The sequence below is a fragment of the Podarcis bocagei genome (genome assembly GCF_964188305.1).
Source record: "Podarcis bocagei genome assembly, chromosome: 2".
NCBI lineage: Eukaryota > Metazoa > Chordata > Lepidosauria > Squamata > Lacertidae > Podarcis > Podarcis bocagei.
In genome coordinates this window covers 14,482,600-14,508,402 of record NC_138126.1, presented here as the reverse complement: position 1 = coordinate 14,508,402, position 25,803 = coordinate 14,482,600, and the positions used below count along the sequence as shown (strand labels likewise).

Sequence of the window (25,803 nt, the reverse complement as noted above, 5' to 3'; positions counted from 1 at the left end):
CAAGCACATCAGCCCTGAGATGGCGAGTCATTTGCACACAGGGAAACTCCCACAGACTGAGAACTGAGAAAGTGAAAGTCAGCTGTGCCTTCACTGTGAGGCAGCAGCCATGGCTGCTCCTGGGGGTCCCGTCCAGGATCTCTGTGCTGAAGCCACTTGTCCCATCTGCCTGGATTACTTTAAGGGTCAAGTGACCACTGTGTGTGGGCACGATTTCTCCTGAGGCTGCTTGAGCTAGTATTTGGGGGGTGGGGGTGGCCCCATAGCCTTCCTGCCCTCAATGCAGAGAAACAGTCCACCCTTCCAATCGGGATTCAGACCCCATCATGGGACTGAAACAGCACTGTCCAATGATTTACAGCAGGCTAGGGAAAGAAGTTTCTCCCATGCTTTCCAAGTATGGGTCAAAGCAGTTTCTTGTTTGCCCCTCTGCTTTCCCTAGGAAAACCCACTGAATTAGGAACAAATGTCAATTTCCCAATTCAGCTGCAAACAGGAAGCAGAGGTGGGTGTGACCCCCAAGTGGGTTCCTGGGGTCGGGTCTGCCCTAAAGTGCTTCCCTGATGGCACTATGCAGGAGGGGAAGAGTCGGGGGTCCAAAGCAGGAAGTTAAAAAAGAATTCTTTTTCTGCATCCTGAACAAAATGGGTGTGGTGGAGCATTCAGGCAAAGTTCAAAGCTATCATTTATTAACCAAGCAATGCCACATTTATGATAGCTGATAAAAAGACCTGTTTGCTGGGGGGGGGGGGATGGCTTTGTTTTATACAATTATAAATATATACCAGAGGCCTGGTTTTTTTCGTTTCATTATTGAAAAAGAGCAGTTTATGTTTGGAGTGAGATGAGGTGGTGAGCAAATGGGTGTTCTGTTAGGAGGAGAGAAGATGGAGGGGGAGAAGGAAGCTGAGCTCTCCCCGCAGAAGAAAAGAACAGTTGCAAGTTGTTGTCACAGCTGTACAAAGTGCACACCCTTTGCCCCTCCCTAAAGAAAGAGCAAGGACACAGGAGCAGGAACAGCCGGGAAGAAGAAGGAAAGGCAACCCCAGAACTACTTCTTGATCAAGTACACCATCTCCCTGCCCACAAGAGAAGCTATTCTGGGGGTGAGTATCTGACAACCAAACCCCACTGCATGTTCCCAGGCTGCCCTTGGCCCAAGCAGGTCTATTTTCATTCAATTCCCAATGCGTACAGAAGAGCCTTTTAACTGTTCCTCTTCCTTGCCTTCCCCCACCTTTCAGATGAAAGTCAAGCACCTATGGGAATGCTGTTAGCTCTGGGAGAGGAGCTTCCATGGGTGTCAATGGAGGTGTTGGCTGGGCACCCAAAGGAGGGCTTGGAGCCCTGCAGTTGCTTCTGTCCTTGTCTGTCACCTCGGTGCCATTCATGGGCCACTCTTGATGCAGCGCCAGGAAAGCGGACCTGCACATGAATGTGAGATTATGTCCCACTCAATGACTGAGGGACCTCTCTACATTTCATGGAGCTCCATTATTCTTTCTGCTGGATAGTGAATACATGAAGCAGGCAAACATTTCTGAAAAGGTGACCTGTTTTGCTTTAACTTGGCAATTTTAAGGAGGAAGGTTTGTGGGGATGATAAGTTCAATTCTTCAGCAGAGCACATTTTCATTTGACAGACTGCCTTGTTTTAATAGTTATTTTAACTGATGAACGTGTTTCATCATTTTTTTTACTTTTACTTTGTAATGGCTTTGGCTACAGATTTTTTATTTATTTAACAAAATACTGCCTGATTGTAGAAGAACCTCAAAGCAGTTTATGAAAAAGATAAAAAATAAATAAATTATCCCTTAAAAATTAAAACTATAATTTAAAACATACAAAAAGTTAAAACCGCAGTAGAATAGACTAAAACAAATGAAAAGCCATAAAAACATTGTAATCATCTGGGTTCTCTTGTCTAAACAACGAACTGAAAAGAAGACTCAGAAGGTGCCTCTTTGGGATCAAACAGGAAGGGAGTTCCAATGTTTTGGAGCCACCACACTAAATGATTGAGTTCTGACAGATGTAGGGCAGGTATTATGTGGCACCAGTAAAAGTCCCAATTCCTCCAATCAAAGCTGTCAAGTGGGCACATATGTTGTTAGGTGATTTTTTAGGTAAATGATGAATGAATGTGCAAACTGATTTTCATTTGGGTTTTACAGTTTCAGGCAGTGGGACTGTTATACAAAAATTTGGGGTTGACTTTTAAAGCCCATCTCTCCATCAAGGGCCCCAGGATCCCTTAAGTCCATTATCAGTCAGAGAAGAATGAGGAGAGGGAAGAACCAGTGGAGGAAAGCAAAGAAAATATTTGATGTCTGTTGCAACAGAGTCCTCCCCCTCCTGCCCCCGCCCTGCAAGGCAGTGTGGGGACCCAAAACAAAACTTTTTAGAAAGTTTAGATTCAAATAGAAAGTTTAGACTCAAATAGAATTTCTAGTTTTTCTGGGAGTATTTCCTAATTTTTTGAAGGCCGAAGGATTGGTTTTCCGTGGTGAGTGTGTGCCTACTATGTACGAGCACCTTAAAATTTGTATAACAGGACCAATTGTGGACGGTACGTTTCATAAGAAAGTGAAATGCAGAGTTAGTTTTACTGGAAGGATGTGAAAACGATTAATACTGAATAGTTTTTACCTTACAGGTATTTGTTCCCCTCCTAAGTTCATTCCCATCCTGCTGCCTCTCATCTCAACAAAGCCACAGACTCTTCCTCTATCATGGCCTCATCCTCATCCACGGATGTGGGAGAAGAAGCCACATGCCCCATATGCATGGAGTATCTGACAGACCCTGTGACCTTGGACTGTGGCCACAACTTCTGCCGGGACTGCATTGTAAAGTATTGTGACACATGGGAACCAATGCAGGTGGGGGACTTGGAGTGTCCCATCTGCAAAGCCCGGATGCAGAGAGGGAGTTTCCGCCCCAATTGGCAGCTGGCCAATATCGTGGAAAAAATTAAATTCATGTCACCAAATAAAGGGGAAAAGGATCTGTGTAAGAGACACAAGGAAAAACTCCACCTCTTCTGCAAAGAGGATGAAGAATTGGTGTGTTTCGTTTGTGAGCGATCCCCAGAACATAAATCGCACACTGTGGTTCTCAAGGAAGAGGTTGCCCAGGAATACAAGGTAGGAAGTCATTTTGACACTTGCTAACACAACGCTTTCACATCTTTCTGTGTCTCTGTATACAGAATATGCTGTCAATGTGGCTATAAAGCAAACATAATAAATTGCTAATCTGCGCCTTAATGTGGATAAAAAATTGGGCCTAGTCTCTGTGCTTTTCAAAAAGAAACAAACACTTTGTTCTGCTTCAAAGGCAACTCTTTAAAATGTGATTTTGTTTTTTAAAGCACATTTTTTCTGCACTTGTGCCAAAGGGTTCCTGTGTAATGTAATAATAATAATAATGCTGGTTAATAAGAGTAATAGAATGAAAGTTTTCAAGTGACCCTTGAATTTTAAACGTACAGCAAAAAAACCCTAGAAGCTCCCAGAGCAATTATTAGATAAAAATCTAATAGTGAGGGGCCACAAAAATTAAATATATGTAAAATACCACTCCCAGTCCTTATCCAAGCTGATATTTTGTTTTTTCTTTAGACACTCATCTGTGATCGCCTGGAGCATTTGAAGAGAGAGAGAGAGAAAATTCTGGCTTATGAAGCAGAAGTAGGAGAAGAAAGCAACAGCCTGCATGTAAGTGTGACAATTACTACTAAGAGATCCAAGTATACTTGAAGGACCAAGGCTGGATCTATACTGATATGGAAAACACTATAAAACCGCTATTAAAAAAAATAGTTCTCAGTGCAATTTTTCATTGGGACAGATCACAACTCTATAGGGGCCCCCTGGTGTCACATGTTTGTAAGGCATATATTAGTGCAGCGTAGTTGAGTCCCAAGTCAGGATGTAGCCCCATTGCTGAGTGATTTACCATAAAATTGTTTCAAAACACTCTGGCTTCCTCTTTTCATCTTTCTTCCTGGTTCTTGCAGAGATTAAGAGAAACTGAGAGGCAGAATACACTGGAGAGGTTCAGACAACTGCACCAGTTTCTGGAAGAAGAAGAAAAGCGTCTGCTGAATGAAATAAAAGAGATGGAGAAGGAGATCACAAGAAGAAGGGAGGAGCAGCTGGCTAGACTCTCAGAGGAACTCTCCTGTCTTGAAAGGAGCATCCGGGAGATGGAGGAGAAGAGTCAGCAGCCAGCGAGTGAACTCCTGCAGGTGAGACTGTGGCAGGAACAGCCCAAAGTGCCTCTCTAATGGTTTAACCACATTTAGCTTTTGCTGCACTTTTTCCAGGCACAGGTCAGTGCTTTCCCAGTCCCTACCCAAGGTTTCTCCCCCTCCCCACTCCCCCCACAAAATTCCTCTTTAAAGCTGAAGCACAACCAATGGCAAATTGGGCTTTCTGTGCATTGCTGTTTGGCCCGATTCAGCTTTAAAGAGCAGGTTCTGACAGGGAAAGCTCCATAGGAGTAACAGAGGGAATTCTCGGACATGGAGCTTTACAGGGTGAACCATGTTGGACCAAAGGGGGAGGGACGGAGAAGGAGGTCAGGTAAAAGGGACTGCTGTCAAATGGGGCACAGAGGTGGGGCTTGCATTTCTTAGCAGGAGTGTAGCATTAGGAGGGCCAGAGGGACCTTAGCCCCAGGCACATGATTTTGAGCCAGGCATCCCACACAGGGATCTCACCCTGCCTGTTGGCAGGGGTCTTGTCACTATGCCCCTGGCCCCCTCACGGAATGGCAGTGTTGGGGGGAAGCGCTAGCCAAGGGCTGCATCAGAAACCTGATATGGAAAGGTGGGGTAAGTTAAAATCATCTTGGTTAGATGTTCTTTGAGAGCCAGTATGGTGTAGTGGTTAACAGCAGTAGTCTCATAATCCAGTGAGCCGGGTTCACATCTCTGCTCCTCCACATGCAGCTGCTTGGTGACCTTGGGCTAGTCACATTTCTCTGAAGTTGTGGGGGAGGAAGGGAAAGGAGTATGTTAGCCGCTTTGAGACTCCTTAGGGTAGTGATAAAGCGGGATATCAAATCCAAATAGTGAATTCTATTCTGAGTTTCCTCTTTTCCTTCTAGGATATTAGAAGAACTTTGCAGAGGTAAGGGGATCCTGCTCATCTCCATTAATATCACTCCCTGAAACTTCACAGGTAAACGGGGAAAAAATATCATATGAAGATTATAAAGTGGAATAGAAATGAAATGAATACTAATGATAATACTTCACAGTATCTAGATTTGCCACACCAACAGCAAACTCTGTGATGGCTGCCTCACTCAGTCCCACACAGACACCTGTCCAATGGACCATCTGTGGAACTATTCCGCAGAGTCCCACACAGTTACTTGTCACCAGTGGGGCTAAAAACGGGGAGCAGGAGTTGGGGTGTTTACCATGTTCCTGAACATATCCAAGTTGCAATATATAACTTCAAGGTGTCACTTGATGTTGTTGTTTAGTTGTTTAGTCGTGTCTGACTCTTCGTGACCCCATGGAACAGAGCATGCCAGGATAGAAGGAACATTTCACTTTTGTCAACAACAGCAACCATCTTTATCTCCTGCAAATATTTATTGCATGTTGCAGGCAATGCAGCTGGAATGGAAAAAAACTGAGCAGGATGGTATCACTTGATTTCATTTTATTTCTCCATTTGAGTGGATGTAAGTGAAGAGATTCAGACAAAGGGCTGCTCCTTTGGCCCTCAGTTGTCTGGCTTTGGAGTCCCTTGTAAGGAGGAATCTTCCCCTCTCTGTTACTCCATTCCTCTGTCTCTCCCTCTTGGCTTTCTACAGTTTCTTTTCTCCTCTCCGTTCCTTTCTTTTGCTGCTCTCAGAAATTCTGGATTTGAAATGGGTTAACATGTCTTTTTCCCATCAGGTGTGAGCGAAGGGGGGCATCTGAAAATCCACTCACTTCCCCACTAGAATTGAAGAGGAAATTCTTAAAATTCAGGGCTGCAAATCCCATTGTATATCTTGGGATGGAGAAAATAAAAGGTAATGAAGAATGGCTGCAGGGATTTTATTAGTTCAAAATATGTTATGAGGTGAAATTTTTCTTGCGAAATTATTTGAGTTATAAAAGTCTATTTCTCAAACTTTATATTACTTTGCTTTTTCAGATGCACTGTTATCCGGACTGCTTCAGAAAGGAAAATTTTGGGTTAAGGACCAAATTCAAGGTGGGGTTGGGGAGTGGTATTTTATAATTGGACTGTTAATTGCCTCTTTTGCTCTATTCTAATTAAACAAGTAGTCCACGCACCCAAAACACCGTATTTAGTTGAATGTAATGTGCACCGTTATGGTCAAATTACATTGCAGAAATTAGGGTGCCCATTACGTTTGATTGCACATTTACATTCAACCGCAAATACTTTTTTTGGTTTCAAGGTATTGAAAATTGTGGTGCGCATTAGATCTGATAGCGCATTAAATTCACGTAAATATGGTACCTGAATTTATCTATGAGGAGCAACTTCAGTCTTCTCCATTCATCCAGGAGGTTTTCCCTGTTGCATTTCGCCCCGTCTTCTAATTTGTTGGTTTTAATCGTGCTGATTATTTACCAACAAGGTAATTGCACAAAGAGCTGCCCGCTAATCCCCTGTTCAACAGGGACCCTCAATATCTCCTTAGATTCTGGAACTCACTAGGCACGGATTCCTGTCAGCTTTTTAAATATAATTTTTTAGAAATTAGCCCTCCAGACCTACTCCAGGCCACACACACCACCAGCAGCCCATTGGCCCGCCAGGCGGGGGTGGGCTGAGCACACAGTTACCTGGTGGATGGCACTCAGCCAGGTCGCCTTGCACGGGGCCACAAACTCCACCCACCTGTTGGGAAGGGGTGAGCGGGAATTCTTTCCAATTGTTCTACTGCAATACATTGTAAATAAGCATCAAGAAATGTAACATGCAAATAAGCTATTAACAAACAATGAATTAACAGAATTAAAATCAAGTATAGATTACCGTGATTAAAAGGTTTTGTTGGCCATGGCTGTGTCGGGAAGGTTGTGACTGTGGTGGCAATATGTTTCGGGGGGGGGGGTAATCTCTCCCCCCCATTGGCGTCGCATCGGGGGGGCGGGGGGGGGAGTCACACCCTGGGTTCCATACTTGCGGGGGTGACAAGAAGGAGGATCCTCCGTTCGCAGCTGCAGTCACTGTTGCCAAGGTCAAAATCTTTTAACTCTTAGTCAGATAGACTTTAGCCTCCTTTAGGACAACAAATGCATGAGTAGTGATATCATGGTTGCATGAAAACAATGCTGGAGGTTTGCAAAGGAAGGGAATTTCTTAGGTTGTCTGATTTGATTTCTTCCCCCTGATTTCAGTGTAAGCCTCTGAAAGCCCAAAATGGGCAATTCACACAGAGAGATTCAAAGGAGGACCATTTTTCCCCTCGTGCCCCCATCCCTCCCTCCTCCCCTTCACTGTATAGAAGAGCTGAGGGAATATTTTCTGGGCTGTTTTGCTTCTTGAAGGGTGACTGAATTGACAGGAGGGACACAATAAAATATATTGAGTAAAATGGCACAAAAAGAAGTAGATAAAAATTCACAGGGATGGTATTTATTCTGAGGTTAGGCTGGGAGAAAGAGGGAAGGGTCCCAATCCTGAATGGAATGTGAGGAAGTCCCATTTATCTGAGAGGGAATCTGCTTCTTTTTGGTGTTATTTTGGATCAGGATGTCCGTCTCAGACTCTTGGCTGATTCTGTCTCTCTCCTCTTTTCCTCATCTTCTCTCAACAGCAAATGTCACTCTGGATCCAGACACAGCCCATCCCAGGCTCATAGTGTCCAAGGATCGGAAAAGTGTGAGAAGGGGAGACAAAGAGCAAGCCCTGCCCAACAATCCTGAGAGATTCAATATCCAGCCTTGTGTGTTGGGATGTGAGGGGTTCACAGCAGGCAGACATTTCTGGGAAGTCAATGTGGGAAGTGAGGAATGGTGGGCTGTGGGGGTTGCCAGTAAGTCTGTGGAGAGAAAGTGCTCCTTCTCCTTAAGGCCTGAGAGAGGGGTCTGGGCTGTGGGGAAGTGGAATGGTGAATACAAGGCCTGCACCTCCCCTTGTTCCTCTCGTTTCCTGAGTGAGGAGTCCAGGAGGATCCGGGTGACTCTGGACTATGAAGGGGGATGTGTGTCTTTTTCTGACACTGACTCAGGGGCTGAACTCTACACGTTCTCAGGAGCCTCATTCTCTGGGGAGACCCTCCTCCCTTTCTTTCATCTTTGGGGATCTGAAACCCACCTCAGGATCTCTAGTTAAGAGCAGAATTGACATCTTTGCAGATGCCCTGTGAGAGAAGTCATTCCAGTCACACTCGGAGGAAATAACAAAACAAAATCTGGGGTTTTCTTTTCCCTTCCCGTCTGTGACGCCTCAACTAATCAACCCTTTGCTAATGCAGCCTCCCCATCTCCACACTTCCTCAGAGAGTAATCTCACTGAATTTAGATGTGATGGGAGATGTAGTCCAGCAACTTGCCTATGTCTGCCCTTTATAATTTGCATGGTGTCTTCCTTTTGGTCCTAAATGTAGGATGCTCCGCCAAAGAGGGTCTTTTCAGCATCACCTACATTTTTCTCCCTCCCCCTACCGTGGCTTTTAATAATTATGGTTTAATATACTTGAATTCATATAACTATTTTATTTTCTCATCGGTGTCACTCAGCAGCCATTTCACCCTTTCCACCCTATCCAAATGTGTTCCATTCGTAAACAGAGGTTTTATAAATTGGTCTCTTGGGTCTATGTATAACGGGCACTGCAATAAATAATGGCACAGGTCCTCGACGCAGGGTTTTCCACACAGACAGAGTCTCTCTTCGTAATGTACTTTGCTGTACCGTCCATCCAACACCGCCGAGGGCATCGATTGGAATCGTAGTTCTGTAAAAGCGATTCTTACTACGACAAGTGGGAGCTTTGTCAGGTATCTGGCTCGGACATGCTCCATTTTGATAAGTGGGAGCCATGGTGAGCTCTTGGTAAAAGCAATCATGGTTAGATCCCTTTCTGCAGCGGACCTAAAGAGACAGTCTCTTAACTGCCTCTTATTCATCTTCGTGGTCACCTGAAGAACTTGTAATTGATATTGGGACAAGAGGCGTTGGATGCCAGCCTTCCAGCATTTGGTCTGTTCCCGTTCTGTGTAAGACACAGTGGGGAATCTCTCCTCCAAAAGAGATTGAAGTCTTTTCACATAATTTAGGCACAGGGAATCAATTCTAGCCTGTATTGTTGTCACGTCAGCTTCTGGGGTCCCGTTGGGGAGCGAGACCACTTTTCTGAGGAATTAGTTCTGCACTATTTCTAAGGCTTTGTTAGCCTTTAGGTCCATGCCCCATATCACTACTCCATGGAGCATCTGGGAAACCACTTTGCTGGCAAAGATTTTCAGCACAGGTTCTAGTAACTGGCCACCCACCGTAAAATAGAATTCCATTAATGCCCCACAAGCTTTCTGCGCTTTGAGTTTCGTAGCCTCAATGTGCCCCTTCCATTATAGCGTCTCAGTGAAGAGAACTCCCAGATATCGGAAGGAGCGTGTTTGCTCCAGATTCTGCTGATCCAAAGACCATAATTTTGGTCTTCAGGTAATTCACGACAAGGTCTACCCACTTGCAATACATGCTAAACGCTGTAAGCAGATTTTAAAGACCTAATTGGGAGAGTGATAGGAGACCACATCATTGGCATATAGCAGACAAGATATCTTCCTATTGCTAATTGATGGGGCAGGGGATTGCGCCAGTGCTAGGTGTGGCACCATATCATTTTGTACAAGTTGAAGAGTGTGGGAGCCAATATGCAGCCTTGTTTCACGCCATTCTACCCACTGTTTTAATATATTCTAAGCTGGCATCCATCTTTCTTCGGAGGAAATGGAGAAGTGCGTCTCTGGGTGTGGTCAAGCTTGTTGGAAGATTGCAGTGCCTGTTGTGGCTGTAGAGACTGATGCAGGAGAGACATGTTTTGTGTCACCGTGGCAGATGAAGGCGTCTAGTTGTGCTGCTACAGATGAACCAGGGCATTTCATCTCTCTATGCTCCTCCTAGCGGTCATTCCTTCTTTGGCCACTGCTGTGGATACGTGACCTGTTAGTCTCTAGGCACTGCAATCACCTGCAAGGGATTCCAAAATGCCGGGTTGATGTTGTCAGCCTTCGTGTCATGTTTGCAGACATCTTTGAAATGCAGAGTTGGTCCGCCAGTGGGCCTGGTGCCTGAAGTCAGCTCCCTGCCAGATGAGATCCCAGAGCAGAGCAGGGGATTCCTATGTCCAGGCCAGGAAGAGAGAGCGGTCTCTGCTAAGCACTTCTTTCTTGAAGCAGAGGCTGCTCCCTCACAAGGACAGTGATTTGCATTCTCTTATTCATTCATAGAAGAATTTAGACATCACCCGCTAAGGACAACATGCTACCACAGTATACAGGCATGGAAAGCACTGCAAATCAATTGAGGCTGCTCAAGATACCGCTAAGCTATTTGACTTTTATAAAACATCTGAAGATGGCAATGTTCAGGGGAGTTTTTAATGGCTGATGTTTTGTTGTGCTTTTAATACTTTGTCGGGAGCTGCCTAGAGTGGCTGGGGCAACCCAGTCAGTGAGTGGCATGTAAACAATAAAATTATTATTATTATTATTATTATTATTATTATTATTATTATTATTATTATTATTATTACTAACATTTGTAAAAATAACCAAGAAGTTGAGTCTCCAAGTGGGCAAGGTGATTCCTCTGGAGGAGGCTTTTGGGAAGGGAAATGCAAGGTAGGAAATCACTCTGGATCTTGACAGAAGATCTGTGGATTCTTCTTGGGAAGTTCTCAACAGATTCACCCATTGAAGTCATTATCTGGTCCAAATTAGGCTAATTGTATGGTTACCGCTTACATGCTTGTTGTTTAATTAAGCAATTAGCAGCTGAGGAGAAGCCTGGGGACTATTGGGTGGTAAGTGGGTAAATTTAATTCTTTCTCTTCCATGGTGCCAAAGGGAACCTTCTCTGAAATGGTAAGGGGTAACAGGCTGGAATTGAGAGATATTGTATGTGTGACTATTTGGCACAATGTCTTAGAAGGACTTATAAGCAGAGCTATATATGTGAAGCGCTGGCCCCCGGCCTCTTGAGTGAGATGGGCGCACAACCCCAGAGTCTGTCAAGACTGGCCCGTACGGGCAGGGGTACCTTTACCTTTACTATATATGTGAACTGCACAATCAAAAGTCTGCTTTTGGTACTTTTTTGCACACAGAATTGGATGACGGTTAAGAAGTTAAAACCCAAAAACTAGGGATTGGGAGAAATTCTATTGATGCACGTTCACAACCCGCAGCGGCACTTCTGCGCATGCACGACCCCCTAAACCCAGAAGTAACCTGTTCTGGTACTTCCGGGTTTCGGCGGGTCCATAACCTGAAAAAAAAACGCAACCTGAAGCGTCTGTAACCTGAGTTTGTATAAGAAGAAATTTAAAATACAAATAAGCTATTAATGCAAATGAATTAACAGAATTTAAATCATGTTTGCATTACCATGATTAAAATCAAGCATTAGCAGGATCTCAAATTACATAGGAAACACTCTCCAAAATAAAAAAAAAATGTCTTCAGTTCCTCTTTGTGATTTCCTTGCAGTCACATCTTTGGGTTCTATGCCTGTGCAGAGCTTAGGGTTGCTATAGAAAGGACCATTTTTGGTGGGGACTCCACTCCAGCTTGCAGGCAAATATACTATAAACACAGCAAACTTATATATTTGTTTTTCTATATTTTTATTAATTTATATCCCACCTCTTCCCCTGACTTATGGATAAAAATAAGAACAGCTAAAAACATAGGGTGGAAAGCAATAATGTAAAACAATGTTATTTTCGTTGTTTACCAATTAAAACAATTATATTTAAAATTTGTCTCTGGGCAGCTAGTTTCAAAATTCTTAGATATAAAAATGCAGGTGTGTTTTCAGGAAGGGAATTTGTTAGGTTGCATACATTGATTTATTCCCCCTGATTTCAATGTTAGCCTCTGAAAGCCCCAAATGGGCAATTCACACAGAGAGATTCAAAGGAGGACCATTTTTCTCCTCTTGCCCCCATCCATCCCTCCTCCCCTTCACTGCATAGAAGAGCTGAGGGAATATTTTCTGGGCTGTTTTGCTTCTTGAAGGGTAACTGAATTGACAGGAGGGACACAATAAAATATGTCGAGTAAAATGGAACAAAAAGAAGTAGATAAAAACCCACAGGGATGTATTTAATCTGAGGTTAGTCTGGGAGAAAGAGGGGAGGGTCCCAATCCTGAATGGAACGTGAGGAAGTCCCATTTATCTGAGAGGGAATCTGCTTCTTCTTGGTGTTGTTTTGGATCAGGATGTCCGTCTCTGACTCTTGGCTGATTCTGCCTCTCTTCTCTTTCCCTCATCTTCTCTCAACAGCAAATGTCACTCTGGATCCAGACACAGCCCATCCCAGTCTCATCCTGTCCGAGGATCGGAAAAGTGTGAGAAAGGGAAGCAAATGTCAAGTCCTGTCCAATTATCCTGAGAGATTCAGTGACATGCCTTGTGTGTTGGGACGTGAGGGATTCACAGCAGGCAGACATTTCTGGGAAGTCACTGCAGAAAGTGGAATATCGTGGGCTGTGGGGGTTGCCAGGAAATCTGTGGAGAGAAAGGGCTACTTCTCCTTAAGCCCTAAGGGAGGCGTCTGGGCTGTGGGGAAGTGGCTTGACAAGTACTGGGCCTGGACATCCCCTTATAACTTTCCTCTGTCCCTGAGTGAGGAGCCCAAGAGGATCCGAGTGACTCTGGACTATGAAGGGGGATATGTGTCTCTTTCTGACGCAGACTCGGGAGCTGAACTCTACACATTCTCAGGAACCTCGTTCTCTGGAGAGACCCTCCTCCCTTTCTTTTTTCTGTGGAAAAATGAAACCCACCTCAGGATCTCCTGTTAAGAGTAGAATTGACATCTTTGCAGATGCCCTGAGGAGTCATTCCAGTCACACTTGGAGGAAACTGGGAATGTTCAGGGATGCAGGAGAGGATATATTGTCTGATTATATCCTTATCCAACTTGTGTTAACAAGTTTCTCAGTTTCAGCAGAGTAATACATTCCCCTTTATTTTAAGTTTGGTCAGGCTCGCTAAAGCCTCTATAATAACTATTCTGGTAATTTCCCCTTATCTCCTCATAAAATAGAAGAGACGACACAGTCTTTTACAAAAGTATAAAAAGAGTTTACTCACATTCTGTTCACAGTCAGATCCCAGAAGGCAGATTTAAGCTTAATGAAGTAACATACACTTGGAATCTATCTCTTAAGAAGACAGTCCCTTTGTCCTCTCTTGGCTGAGAGCCAAGAGGGCATCTTTCACTCAGTAGATGTTGCTTCTTCGATGCATGTGGTGAAAGAGAGGGAGATGGCTGCCCTGCCCTGTGCTTTTGTCATTACCTGTACAGGTGAGGCCACGCCCACCTCTAGACACATGCAGAGGAAGTCTGTCCCAGCCCAGAAGGGAACAGGAAGTTTACCTGCTGGCTGGACAGACATCCCTCTCCATGTGTAAACATGTTCACTCTTGGAATGTTGTACTTGACTGCTCTTGTGTTTCACATCCCACAGAAACAACAAAACAAAATCAGGAATTTTCTTTTCCCTTCCCTTTCCCAGAATTCCCTCTGCAGTGGAGTCCTTCCAGAGAGGGAAACACTTTAACTTTCCCAATAAAGAATCTATTCCTCCAAAGAATTCACTCGCCACCCCCTGCAATCTTGGTTCTGTTGTTCACCTTCCTCTCATGAAAGGACCTCCAAAGGTTGTTAAAATGCCCACATTGATTAATAGATTACTGGAGAACAATCCCTCCAGGCACCTTTTGCAACTAAAGCTTGTGGATCTCAGGTATGAAGGAAATAGGAAGACTGTCTGTGAGGCCCCAACCCCTTGCAAATGCAGCCTCCCCATCTCCACACTTCCTCAGAGAGAAATCTCACTGAATTCAGAGATGGGAGTTGTAGTCCAGCAACTTGGCTATGTCTGCCCTTTATAATTCACATGGTGTCTTCCCTGTGGTCCTAAATGTGGAATGCTCCCCCAAAGGGGGTCTTTTCAGCATCACCTGTATTATGTACTGAGGTTCTCACCCTGGGCCAGCAGGGGGATACTGTAGATAGTTTTCACTCAGGTCCACATATGCAAATAAGGGATTGAAAGCGACGTTCAGTGATTGGATAGTTACAGAAAGTTGTTACAGTTGTGTTGTACTGGAGCTCTATGTAAGCAGGCTGGCTGAATCCTTCAGTTCAATTCTGTTCTGGCCTGTGAATAAACAAGAGCTGTTTGAAGAATCGCTGTGTCGTCTGATATGTTCACCCACAACTTAACAACCTGCATTTTCTCTCCCTCCCCCCGCCCTGGCTTTTAATAATTATGGTTTAATATACTTGAATTCAAAAGTGACGCAGGTGGTGCTGTGGGTTAAACAACAGAGCCTAGGGCTTGCCGATCAGAAGGTTGGCAGTTCGAATCCCCGCGACAAGGTGAGCTCCCATTGCTCGGTCCTTGCTCCTGCCAACCTAGCAGTTCAAAATCATGTCAAAGTGCAAATAGATAATAGTACCACTCCCGCAGGGAGGTAAACTGCGTTTCCGTGAGCTGCTCTGGTTCACCAGAAGTGGCTCAGTCGTGCTGGCCACATGACTCAGAAGCTGTACGCTGGCTCCCTTGACCAGTAAGGCAAGATGAACGCCGCTGTCTACTAAACGGTCACTGCTACTAAAATTATTTGTTGCATTAAATGGAATAGAATAGCAGAAGATTCTCAGGTAAGATGTGCCAAATTGAATAGCCGTATCCCCTTTGCAGTTGACCACTATTTTGTCTAGTTCCTTCATCCTGATCTTAGCTGCCAGCTCAGAGAGTGCTACTTTATAAGTAACAAAGTCATCAGTGTCGCTCAGCAACCATTTCACCCTTTCCACCCTATCCAAATGTGTTCCATTCGTAAACAGGGGTTTTATAAATTGGTCTCTTGGATCTATGTATAACGGGTACTGCAATAAATAATGGCACTGGTGCTCGACGCAGGGTTGCCCACACAGACAGTGTCTCTCTTCGTAATGTACTTTGCCATACCGTCCATCCAACACCACTGAGGGCATCGATTGGAATTGTAGTTCTGTAAAAGCGATTCTTAGTACGACAAGTGGGAGCTTTGTCAGGTATCTGGCTCAGGCATGCTTCGTTTTGATAAGTGGGAACCCTGGTGAGCTCTTGGTAAAAGCAATCATGGTTAGATCCCTTTCTGCATTTGACCCAAAGAGACAACTCTCTTAACTGCCTCTTATCCACCTTTGTGGTCACCTGAAGATCTTGTAGAAGAAGAAGAGTTTGGATTTGATATCCCACTTTATCACTACCCGAAGGAGTCTCAAAGCGGCTAACATTCTCCTTTCCCTTCCTCCCCCACAACAAACACTCTGTGAGGTGAGGGGGGCTGAGAGACTTCAGAGAAGTGTGACTGGCCCAAGGTCACCCAGCAGCTGCATGTGGAGGAGCGGAGACGCAAACCCGGTTCCCCAGATTACGAGACTACCGCTCTTAACCACTACACCACACTGGCTCTCTGTAATTGTAATTGATATTGGGACAAGGGGCGTTGGATGCCAGCCTTCCAGCATTTGGTCTGTTCCCGTTCTGTGGGAACCATGGTGAGCTCTTGGTAAAAGTAATCATGGTTAGATCCCTTTCTGCATGGGACCCAAAGAGACAACTCTTGAGGCAAGGAAGAAGGGCTACCCCTACGCTATCCGTATAATCAGTTATCAGTAATCAATATATTCAATATATATTCATATATGCTTACACGAATCAAGGATTACAGTACTTTATAATCCATTTTGAATCAAAGGGAAGCTGTGCTTTAGCTAACTGCAAACTGCTTGGAACAGCAAAGTTAGGAACCGACCTTTCCCCTACAAACATCAGTGTACCCTGAACAAGGGGAAGACGTGAATCAGAGATTCTGGTACAAATTCCCCTCAGATACAGGCTAAATTAATCCACAGAACAGGAAGAGCAAAACCACAAAAACTCCAAAACTCCCTGTCCTGTCATAACTGGGGGAAAGGTTAGACTGAGCGTCACTGGGAGCATCGGAAAGCAGAACTGGAACCCTGAGCTTGACCAGTGCTTGACCAGGAGCTGGAAGCGTGACAACAGCTTGCTGATTGGCTGATTCTTGCTGACAATATTGTGAGTCCCTCATGGTTGTCTCATGATCTATGATTTGCTGTGATTTGCTCAGGTATAAAGACCTCTGGATTTCTGTCAATCGGGGTCCCAGTTCTTTGGAAGATATTCCAACTGGGTCCTTATTGCCTGGCAATAAACTTCACCTTCTTATTCTCCATTGCTGAGTCTGTTTGATCCTTATTTTTGCACCTAGCCAAAACCACTAAACGGTCACTTGCTACACTCTCTTAACTGCCTCTTATCCACCTTTGTGGTCACCTGAAGATCTTGTAATTGATACTGGGACAAGAGGCATTCATATTTCCAGGCCAGGAAGAGAGAGCGGTCTCTGCTAAGCACTTCTTTCTTGAAGCAGAGGCTGCTCCCTCACAAGGACAGTGATTTGTGTTCTCTTATTCATTCATAAAAGAATTTACACATCACCTGCTAAGGACAACATGCTACCACAGAATACAGGCCTGGAAAGCAATGCAAATCAATTGAGGCTGCTCAAGATACCGCTAAGCTTTTTGACTTTTATAAAACATCTGAAGATGGCAATGTTCAGGGGAGTTTTTAATGGTTGATGTTTTGTTGTGCGTTTAATACTTTGTCAGGTGCTGCCTAGAGCGGCTGGGGCAACCCAGTCAGTGAGCGGCATATAAATAATAAAATTATTATTATTATTAGTATTGCTAACTTTGTAAAAATAACCAAGAAGTTGAGTCTCCAAGTGAGCAAGGTGATTCCTCTGGAGGAGGCTTCTGGGAAGGGAAATGCAAGGTAGGAAATCACTCTGGATCTTGACAGAAGATCTGTGGATTCTTCTTGGGAAGTTCTCTACAGATTCACCCATTGAAGTCATTATCTGGTCCAAATTAGGCTAATTGTATGGTTACCGCTTACATGCTTGTTGTTTAATTAAGCAATTAGCAGCTGAGGAGAAGCCTGGGGACTATTGGGTGGTAGGTGGGTAAATTTAATTCTTTCTCTTCCATGGTGCCAAAGGGAACCTTCTCTGAAATGGTAAGGGGTAACAGGCTGGAATTGAGAGATATTGTATGTGTGACTATTTGGCACAATGTCTTAGAAGGACTTATAAGCAGAGCTATATATGTGAACTGCACAATTAAAAGTCTGCTTTTGGTACTTTTTTGCACACAGAATTGGATGACGGTTAAGAAGTTAAAGCCCAAAAACTAGGGATTGGGAGAAATTCTATTGATGCACGTTCACAACCCGCAGCGGCGCTTCTGCGCATGCACGACCCCCAAAACCCAGAAGTAAGCCATTCTGGTACTTCCGGGTTTCGGCGGGTCCATAACCTGAAAAAACGCAACCTGAAGCGTCTGTAACCTGAGTTTAAATTTAAAATACAAATAAGCTATTAATACAAATGAATTAACAAAATTTAAATCATGTTTGCATTACCATGATTAAAATCAAGCATTAGCAGGATCTCAAATTACATAGGAAACACTCTCCAAAATAAAATAAAAAATGTATTCAGTTCCTCTTTGTGATTTCCTTGCAGTCACATCTGTGCCTGTGCAGAGCTTAGGGTTGCTATAGAAAGGACATTTTTTGGTGGGGACTCCACTCCATCTTGCAGGCAAATATACTATTGTCAGAGCTGCTTGAAGATCCTAGCTCACAGAGGATCACGCTAGCCAGCGATCATTAAGTAAAAGTCTTTATTGAATTACAGTTTCCATTCTCACGCTGCTGCGCGCAAACTCTACGTCTAGTAGCTAGATCGGCGAAGCTCCGTCTGAGTCTCCGCCCCGTGTGCACCAACTTAATATCCTAGCCTTGCTCCACCTTTTCCGCCTGACTGTCCTCCTCTGGGTCCCTCTACCCCCCGGGGCTTCTTCCTTCCTGGATTCTTCTGACGCTGACCCGGACCCTCCTGCCTCCTTGCGCCGGGCTTTAGGACCTGGTTCCCTTTCGGGGCTGCTTACTGCGCCGCCTTCCTCTGCATTTGAACTTGGCGCGCGCGCCCAACCTTCCACCTTCCTCTTAACCGTTTCTTCGCTCCCCGATGGAGGTGTGGCCACTCCTGACTCATGCCCTCCCTCCTGTGGTGAGCTGCCAGCGCTTCCCCCCTGGCTCCCTTCCTCTTCCCTGCTTCCTGGCGGTGACGCTGGTCCCGATTTCCAGCTGCTCCCCCCTGAGTCCCTTCTGGCTCTATCTTCCTGGGGTGCCCCCCTTGACTCCCCCCTTGCCCTGGCCACTGGTGCTCCTTTCTGTGAATCCTCTGATTCACTGGAAAGACTAGGAGATCTCGGGTCGTCGTCATCACTCATCTTTTCTTCTGCCTCCTCCCCTTCGCTCTCTGTTTCCTCCCTTGCCCGTGCCTCTGCTCCTAAACCCCTGACATCCATCCCCCCCTCGAAGCCCCCCATTCCCCCCTCCCCTCCTTCCGGTGCTGGAGCTGGGGGCTGCTGTTGCAAAGGGACGAACGTCGGATATCGGTCGCTTCCCGTGGCGGGCCTCCATCTGAAGTCTTCCGGTTCTTCCTCCCTGCTCTCGTCGACGACGGTCACCTCCGCTTCCATCTCTGTGCCGCCGTGCTCGAAACCAGGGTCGTCCCCGAAAATGTCCATGTCCGTCTCTCCCTCACTTCCTCCTGGCGGCGTTGCTCGTCCTGAGCATTCCAGCCACTTTCTGCGGAACTGCTCCTCTGGCCTATCGTCCCACCAATACGAGGGTTCTGAGGCGGATCCCGAGGGTGACCCCTCCGGGGAACGGACGTCTCGTGTCGGTTCCTCGTCCGAGTCGAACCCCCGGAACGTGCTGGCCGAAAGCGTGGGCGTGAAAAGCCAGTCGTCGAAAAAGTCTGCTGGCATAGGTCTATGTGGGAAGAGGGCATGAAACTCGTCTTTGAGCAGAGGTTCGTCTAAGGCGTAGCCCGGCACCCAGCTGTTCGCACTGGCCGGGGTGCCCTCCTTGGCGAGAAAGTATTCTACCCCCTCTTCCCCCCATCTGGAGTCCAAAATCTCCGTGACTTCGTTGATGCGCTCCTTCTGTGCCACTCCCGCGTGCCCTGTTCTGTCTCTGGCCGGACTCGGCGCCGTTCCGGGTTCCTGGAACCTGTGCGGTGCCTTGTAGGGAGTGAGCACCGATCTGTGGAATACCGGATGCATTCTGGAACCCTCCGGAAGTGCCAGTCTGAAAGCTACCGGGTTGACTTGCTCTTCGACTTGGTAGGGCCCCAGTTGCTTATGCCCTAGTTTCTTCTTGGCCAACGACCTGGCCGGCACTGCGTTGGCTGCTAACCAAACCCAGTCTCCCACGTGGAGCTCTTCTCCAACCCTTCTGTGCTTGTCTGCTTGTACCTTGTATGCGTGCTTGGCCAGCTCCAGGTGGCGCCTCAGCTGATCGTGGACTTCCTGCAGCTCCGACGCGAACGCATCTGCTGTCTGCGGCTCCCCCTCCCCCATTCTTTCCAGTCCCGGGAAGGTTCTGGGGTGCCTTCCGTTGTTGGCGAAGAACGGCGTGACCCCCGTGGACACGTGCTTCGTGTTGTTGTAGGCGAACTCGGCAAGCGGCAGGTAATCCACCCACGTCGCAGGCTGTTGATTTGCATAACATCTCAGGTACTGCTGCATGATGGCATTGACCCGCTCCGCTTGCCCGTTGGTCTGCGGGTGTCTCGCCGACGCCAGGTTGATCTTGACGTTCAGGAAGCCCATCAGCTTCTGCCAGAAGTTCGAGATGAACTGCCGCCCGCGGTCGGACAGAATAGACCGTGGCAGACCGTGAACCTTGAACACGTGGTCTATGAACAGTTTGGCGGTTTGCTCCGCCGTGGCCACCTTAGCACACGGAATGAAATGGGCCATCTTGGAAAACAGGTCCACCACCACCAGCACTGCCGTCTTGCCCCTTGAGCTGGGCAGATCCGTGACAAAGTCCAGGGCCACCCTTTCCCAAGGTTCGACCGGAGTTTGCAGGGGTTCCAACAGTCCGGCCGGCGGTTTGTGCACTGGTTTGGCCCTCTGGCAGGTGTCACACCTCGCCACGTAGTCTGCGACCTCCCCTCTCATTCCAGGCCACCAGAAATCCCTGGCTACCAATTCCACCGTCTTCTCCTTGCCAAAGTGCCCGGCCGTGGGCGCGTCGTGCAGCTGCTGCAGCACCTTGGCTCGAAGTTCGTCTCCCGGCACGTAGATGGCCCCTTTACGGATGAGCAATCCATCTCTTAGCTGGAAACCGTCGGCCGCTGCCTTGCCCCTTTGCACCTCTGCCATCTTTGCTTGCGCGAAGGAGTCCCCCTGCAACGCTCGTCGCACCGCCTCTAGGTCCACGGTCGCCGCGGCGCACGCCCACACTGTCGGTGCGAAGATGTGCATGGCGGCCGCTGGTGTTGCGTCCTCCAGATACTGTGGCTTACGGGAGAGAGCGTCTGCCATGATGTTGGTGTCCCCCGGGACATACTCTATGCGGAAGTCGAAGTTCGCAAAGAACTCAGCCCAACGTATCTGCCTCTGGTTCAGGAACTGTGCCGTGCGCCAGTGCTCTAGATTCTTGTGGTCCGTGCAAACCTGCACCGTGTGCTTGGCGCCGATCAGAAAGTGCCTCCACGCCTTGAACGCTGCGTGAATGGCCAGCAACTCCCTGTCCCATATGGTGTAGTTCTGCTCGGACTTGCTGAGCTTCCTGGAGTAAAACGCTCCCGGTCGCCACACCCCCTGCGGGTCTTTCTGCAGCAGGACCGCCCCCACGGCTCTGTCCGAAGCGTCTGTCTCCACCCTCATCGGCTTGCTGGGGTTGACATGAAGCAGCTGCTCTTCCGACGCGAAGAGACGCTTGAGTGCCTGAAAGGACTGCTCCGCCTGCTCTGTCCAAATGAACTTCTTTTTCTTGGAGCTAAGCGTGTCAGTGATGGCCGCCGTCTGCATCGCGAAGCCCTTGATAAACTTGCGATAGAAGTTCGCAAAGCCGACAAACCGTTGGACCTCCTTCCGGTTGCGTGGGCTCTTCCAATCCCACACCGCTCGCACCTTGGCGCTGTCCATGGCGAGCCCCTTGTCAGACAGCTTGTAGCCCAGAAAATCCACCTCCGTCACGTCAAATTGGCACTTCTCCAGCTTGGCGTAGAGCCTATGTTGCTTTAGCCTGCTCAGCACTTCCTTGACGTGTTTGTCATGCTCCTGCTGCGACTCCGAAAAGATCAGGATGTCATCTAAGAAACAGACGCACGTCTTGTAGAGAAGTCCCGCCAACACGTGATGCATAAATGCTTGAAAAACGTGGGAGCCATTTTGCAATCCAAAAGGCATAACTCTATATTCGTAGGTCCCCAGTGGCGTGAACATGGCTGTCTTCCACTCATCACCCTCCCGCATGCGAATGAGGTTGTACGCCCCCCGCAGGTCCAACTTGGTGAACACTCTGCCCTTCCGTACCTTTGCGAGGAGGTCGTCAATTCGGGGCATGGGGAAGTCCGATGGCCTAGTCACACTGTTCAAAATCCTGTAATCCACTACGAGTCTTTTTTGGGGCGTGTCCCGCTTCTTAACAAAGAATACGGGACTGCCCCCCACTGCCTTGGACTCCCGGATGAAGCCGCGCTGCAAATTATGATCAATGAACTCCTTGAGCTCTTGCAGTTCGTCCTCTGACATGGAATACAGTCTCCCTTTAGGCAGCGCCGCCCCCGGCAGCAGGTCAATTTTGCAGTCATATGGTCTGTGAGGGGGTAGCCTGTCTGCCTCCTTCTCGCAGAAAACTTCCAAAAATTCAGCGTACTTGTGGGGAATCGCTTGCAGCGTGCCTAGCAGCAGCTGTGACTCCTCTTCCTCTCCTTCCTGCCTGGGCACGATGCAGTGTTCAGCACAAAAGGAAGAGCCGAAGGTCAGCTGCCTCTGGTACCAAGCCATCGTTGGGCTGTGCTTGTCCAGCCAACTCATGCCCAATACAACGGGCGTGTCAGATAGTTGAGTGACGTTGAAGCTGATGATTTCTCTGTGATTCCCAAGTCGCATCACCATTGGTGGCGTCTGCTTCACCACTTGCCCCCCGAGCAGCTCCCTGCCATCCACCGTGACAACCTGCAGGGGCAGTGTGGCCGGCAGCAACTGCACAGCGTGCCTGTCGACAAAGTCCTGCCCTATAAAGTCCGCATTGCTGCCTGAGTCAATGGTGATTGGCACGTCTATGGTGATTCCATTGGGCAGCTGGAGAGATGCTGTGAGCCTCACTACTGGTTTGGGCGGGAGGGGGTTCACGGGCTGTAAAATCTCTGGGGACTGCGTCACTAACACGTCTGGCTGGGCCCCAGTGCCTCTTCCTCCAGCCAGACTGCGTCGTTTCCCTGCTGTGGTCCTCCTTGCTGCGTTGCTGCAGTCACCATTGCTGAGGCTGCAGTGAGCTTGTGGGGCCTCTGGGGACACTCTTTTGCCATATGCCCTGGTTCCTCACAGACGTAACACTTCCTGTTCCCTCTAGGAGGCTTCGCTTTCACTGCTGCCGGTGCTAGGGCTCTGGTTGCTGACTGAGCCCTTGCACCTCCAACCTCCATAGGTTCGACTCCTCCTCCTGGCGGAGGCGTGGATTGCGCCCGCGCTGCTTCTCTGGGAAGGAAGGAGGGGCCCCCGGCTGGTTCGCGCCCTCCACGCCCTTCGTCCTTGCTCCACGGACGTCCTTCCAGCCTCACCCCCACTGCCAGTGCCCTCTGAACGACCTCCTGGGTGGTTCGGGGTCTCTCCCCCCTTGCGATCTCATCTTTAATCGAGTTGTGCAGCCCCTCCCAAAAGAGGTCTCTTACAGGAGCCGAATCTCTGTCCCATTCCAGGGCACTGACCAAGGCGAAAAAGCGGGCATGATACTGCCTGACGCTGGCCCTCCCTTGTCTCAGCCCATGCACCTCCTTCCGTGCAAGATCCACGTCAATACTTGATAAAAAGCACCCATCCATCGCTTTAATAAAGGCATCCGCATTCTGGAGCGCCGGATCCTTATCTCTCCATAAATTGCATAGCCATGCTTTCGCATCCCCATGCAGATGGGACATGATGAACCCCACTCTCTCTTGTTCATCTCTAAAGTCTTTATGCAGCAGTTGCAGTGCACACAGTACGTCGGCTCTAAAGTTGGGATACTGTTGCAGGTTCCCATCGAAGTGAGAGACCAGCCCGCCTGTCCGTCTCGCCAACCCAATTCCCTCCTGCCGGGGTGTCTGCTTTGTCAGCACGTCTAACCTGACCTGGAGATCCCTGCAGGCGGCAGCTGCCTCCTCCTCTCTCTTCCTGGATGCGAGAACCTCGGCGTTCAGTTGTGCCACTGCTTTTCTGAGGTCCTCTATCTGCTGCTCAGCCGTCATGTCGTCTGCCGTTCGTGAGCTCGCTAGTAGGCACCTGTTTCTCTCCCCTCCTCGAGGCTGTAGATGCCCACAATGGAGAGACGGAGCTTACTGTCAGAGCTGCTTGAAGATCCTAGCTCACAGAGGATCACGCTAGCCAGCGATCATTAAGTAAAAGTCTTTATTGAATTACAGTTTCCATTCTCACGCTGCTGCGCGCAAACTCTACGTCTAGTAGCTAGATCGGCGAAGCTCCGTCTGAGTCTCCGCCCCGTGTGCACCAACTTAATATCCTAGCCTTGCTCCACCTTTTCCGCCTGACTGTCCTCCTCTGGGTCCCTCTACCCCCCGGGGCTTCTTCCTTCCTGGATTCTTCTGACGCTGACCCGGACCCTCCTGCCTCCTTGCGCCGGGCTTTAGGACCTGGTTCCCTTTCGGGGCTGCTTACTGCGCCGCCTTCCTCTGCATTTGAACTTGGCGCGCGCGCCCAACCTTCCACCTTCCTCTTAACCGTTTCTTCGCTCCCCGATGGAGGTGTGGCCACTCCTGACTCATGCCCTCCCTCCTGTGGTGAGCTGCCAGCGCTTCCCCCCTGGCTCCCTTCCTCTTCCCTGCTTCCTGGCGGTGACGCTGGTCCCGATTTCCAGCTGCTCCCCCCTGAGTCCCTTCTGGCTCTATCTTCCTGGGGTGCCCCCCTTGACTCCCCCCTTGCCCTGGCCACTGGTGCTCCTTTCTGTGAATCCTCTGATTCACTGGAAAGACTAGGAGATCTCGGGTCGTCGTCATCACTCATCTTTTCTTCTGCCTCCTCCCCTTCGCTCTCTGTTTCCTCCCTTGCCCGTGCCTCTGCTCCTAAACCCCTGACAACTATAAACACAGCAAAATTATATATTTGTTTTTCTATATTATTATTATTAATTTATATCCCGCCTTTTCCCCTGACTTATGGACAAGAATAAGAACAGCTAAAAACATAGGGTGGGAAGCAATAACGTAAAACAATCTTATTTTCATTGTTTACCAATTAAAACAATTATATTTAAAATTTGTCCTTCATGTGCTATAAAGTGCTGGACTCAAGTCTCTGCACAGCTAGTTTCAAAATGCTTAGATATAAAAATGCAGGTGTATTTTCAGGACAATAAAGAAACTTTAGGATCACTGTTGCCACGGTCAAAATCTTCTATTGAGTCCACACCTCCCTATTTCCAAAGAATCAAGGAATTGTAGTGTTGGAAGGGACCCCAGATGTCATCTAGTCCAACCCCTTGCACTGGAGGAATCATAACCAATGTGCACTTTATAGTTCAATAAGCAAGCTGAATCACACCCACCCATTCACATTCCTACTTCTCTGAATTTTCCTAGTGCACTTTCCCAGCCAAGTAATGTGTACAAGAATTCATAAATTCAGAGCAACTTGCCTCCAGGTAATGCATTTTTGTATGTTATTTTCACTAATATCTATGCTTTTATGGACATATAGTTGGGATATAGTTGTGGTTGTATCTAATCTCTTTTTGTTGCTGCTGCCTGGCCATATCACAGAGGGTTGTGTGTGTGTGTGTGTAAGGAAGACTACCCAAAGATAGGAAAGAAGCTTGCAATTTCTCTGGGGTGAAATCTTGATCCAGAACAATATATAGGAGAAAATAGGTTCCATGCCTAGAAAGCATTTCCTCCCGTGCTGTCTAGGCATGGGTCAAAGCAGTTTTTTGTTTGCCCCTCTGTTTTCCATGGAAAAACCCACTGAATTAGGAACTAATGTCAATCCTCAGAAAAACCAATAGATCTTTTCCCCAGTTCAGCTGCAAACAGCATGCAGAGGTGGGTGTGACCCCCAAGTGGGTTCCTGGGGTCCGGTCTGCCCTATAGTGCTTCCCTGATGGCACTATGGAGAAGGGGAAGAGTCAGGGGTCCAAAGCAGGAAGTAAAAAAAGAATTCTTTTTCTGCATCTTGAACAAAATGGGTGTGGTGGAGCATTCAGACAAAGATCAAAGCTACCAAGCAATGCCACATTTATGATAGCTGATAAAAAGACCTGTTTGGTGGGGGGGGGGGGCGGGAATGGCTTTGTCTTATACAATTATAAATATATGCCAAAGGCCTGTTTTTTCTTATTCTTTTTGAAAAAGTGCCATTCATGTTTGGGGTGAGATGAGGTGGTGAGCAAATGGGTGTTCTGTTACGAAG

The 25,803-nt window shown here is 47.5% G+C and overlaps 2 protein-coding genes across 5 annotated transcripts in view; both read left to right on the top strand.

Annotated features, from left to right (window-relative positions):
• The window catches only part of LOC308580783 (tripartite motif-containing protein 10-like), a 109,698-nt gene that overhangs the window by 69,582 nt on the left and 14,313 nt on the right, over nt 1-25,803 (top strand). Inside the window, exon 1 of one of the 2 annotated variants that reach the window (XM_081182948.1) lies at nt 16,615-16,701. The exons of the other annotated variant lie outside the window; for it this stretch is intronic. The gene's annotated coding sequence lies outside the window, so the exon portion shown is untranslated. Of the gene's footprint in view, nt 1-16,614; nt 16,702-25,803 lie in introns of those variants that run through there. 2 annotated transcript variants of the gene reach the window in all.
• Nucleotides 786-13,100, top strand: LOC308580803 (E3 ubiquitin-protein ligase TRIM39-like). 3 transcript variants are annotated; one of them, XM_081182985.1, is made up of 8 exons: nt 786-1,106; nt 2,660-3,149; nt 3,627-3,722; nt 4,025-4,255; nt 5,119-5,141; nt 5,924-6,042; nt 6,168-6,197; nt 12,504-13,100. In XM_081182985.1, the coding sequence occupies exons 2-8, from the start codon at nt 2,736-2,738 to the stop codon at nt 13,022-13,024; spliced, it is 1,434 nt and encodes a 477-aa protein (XP_081039111.1). In that variant the 5' UTR covers nt 786-1,106; nt 2,660-2,735; the 3' UTR covers nt 13,025-13,100. The 3 variants fall into 3 exon arrangements, with proteins under 3 accessions (XP_081039111.1, XP_081039112.1, XP_081039110.1); XM_081182986.1 differs by lacking the exon at nt 12,504-13,100 and adding an exon at nt 7,807-10,594; XM_081182984.1 differs by lacking the exon at nt 12,504-13,100 and adding an exon at nt 7,807-10,593 and having other exon boundaries at nt 6,168-6,227.

Bases quoted from the DNA above. Each gene is read 5' to 3' on its own strand.
- LOC308580803 (XM_081182984.1), top strand. From the start codon at position 2,736: ATGGCCTCATCCTCATCCACGGATGTGGGAGAAGAAGCCACATGCCCC. The intron at 5,142-5,923 runs GTAAGGGGATCC...TTTTCCCATCAG, and splicing joins ATTAGAAGAACTTTGCAGAG to GTGTGAGCGAAGGGGGGCAT. The intron at 6,228-7,806 runs GTGGGGTTGGGG...TTCTCTCAACAG, and splicing joins GGTTAAGGACCAAATTCAAG to CAAATGTCACTCTGGATCCA.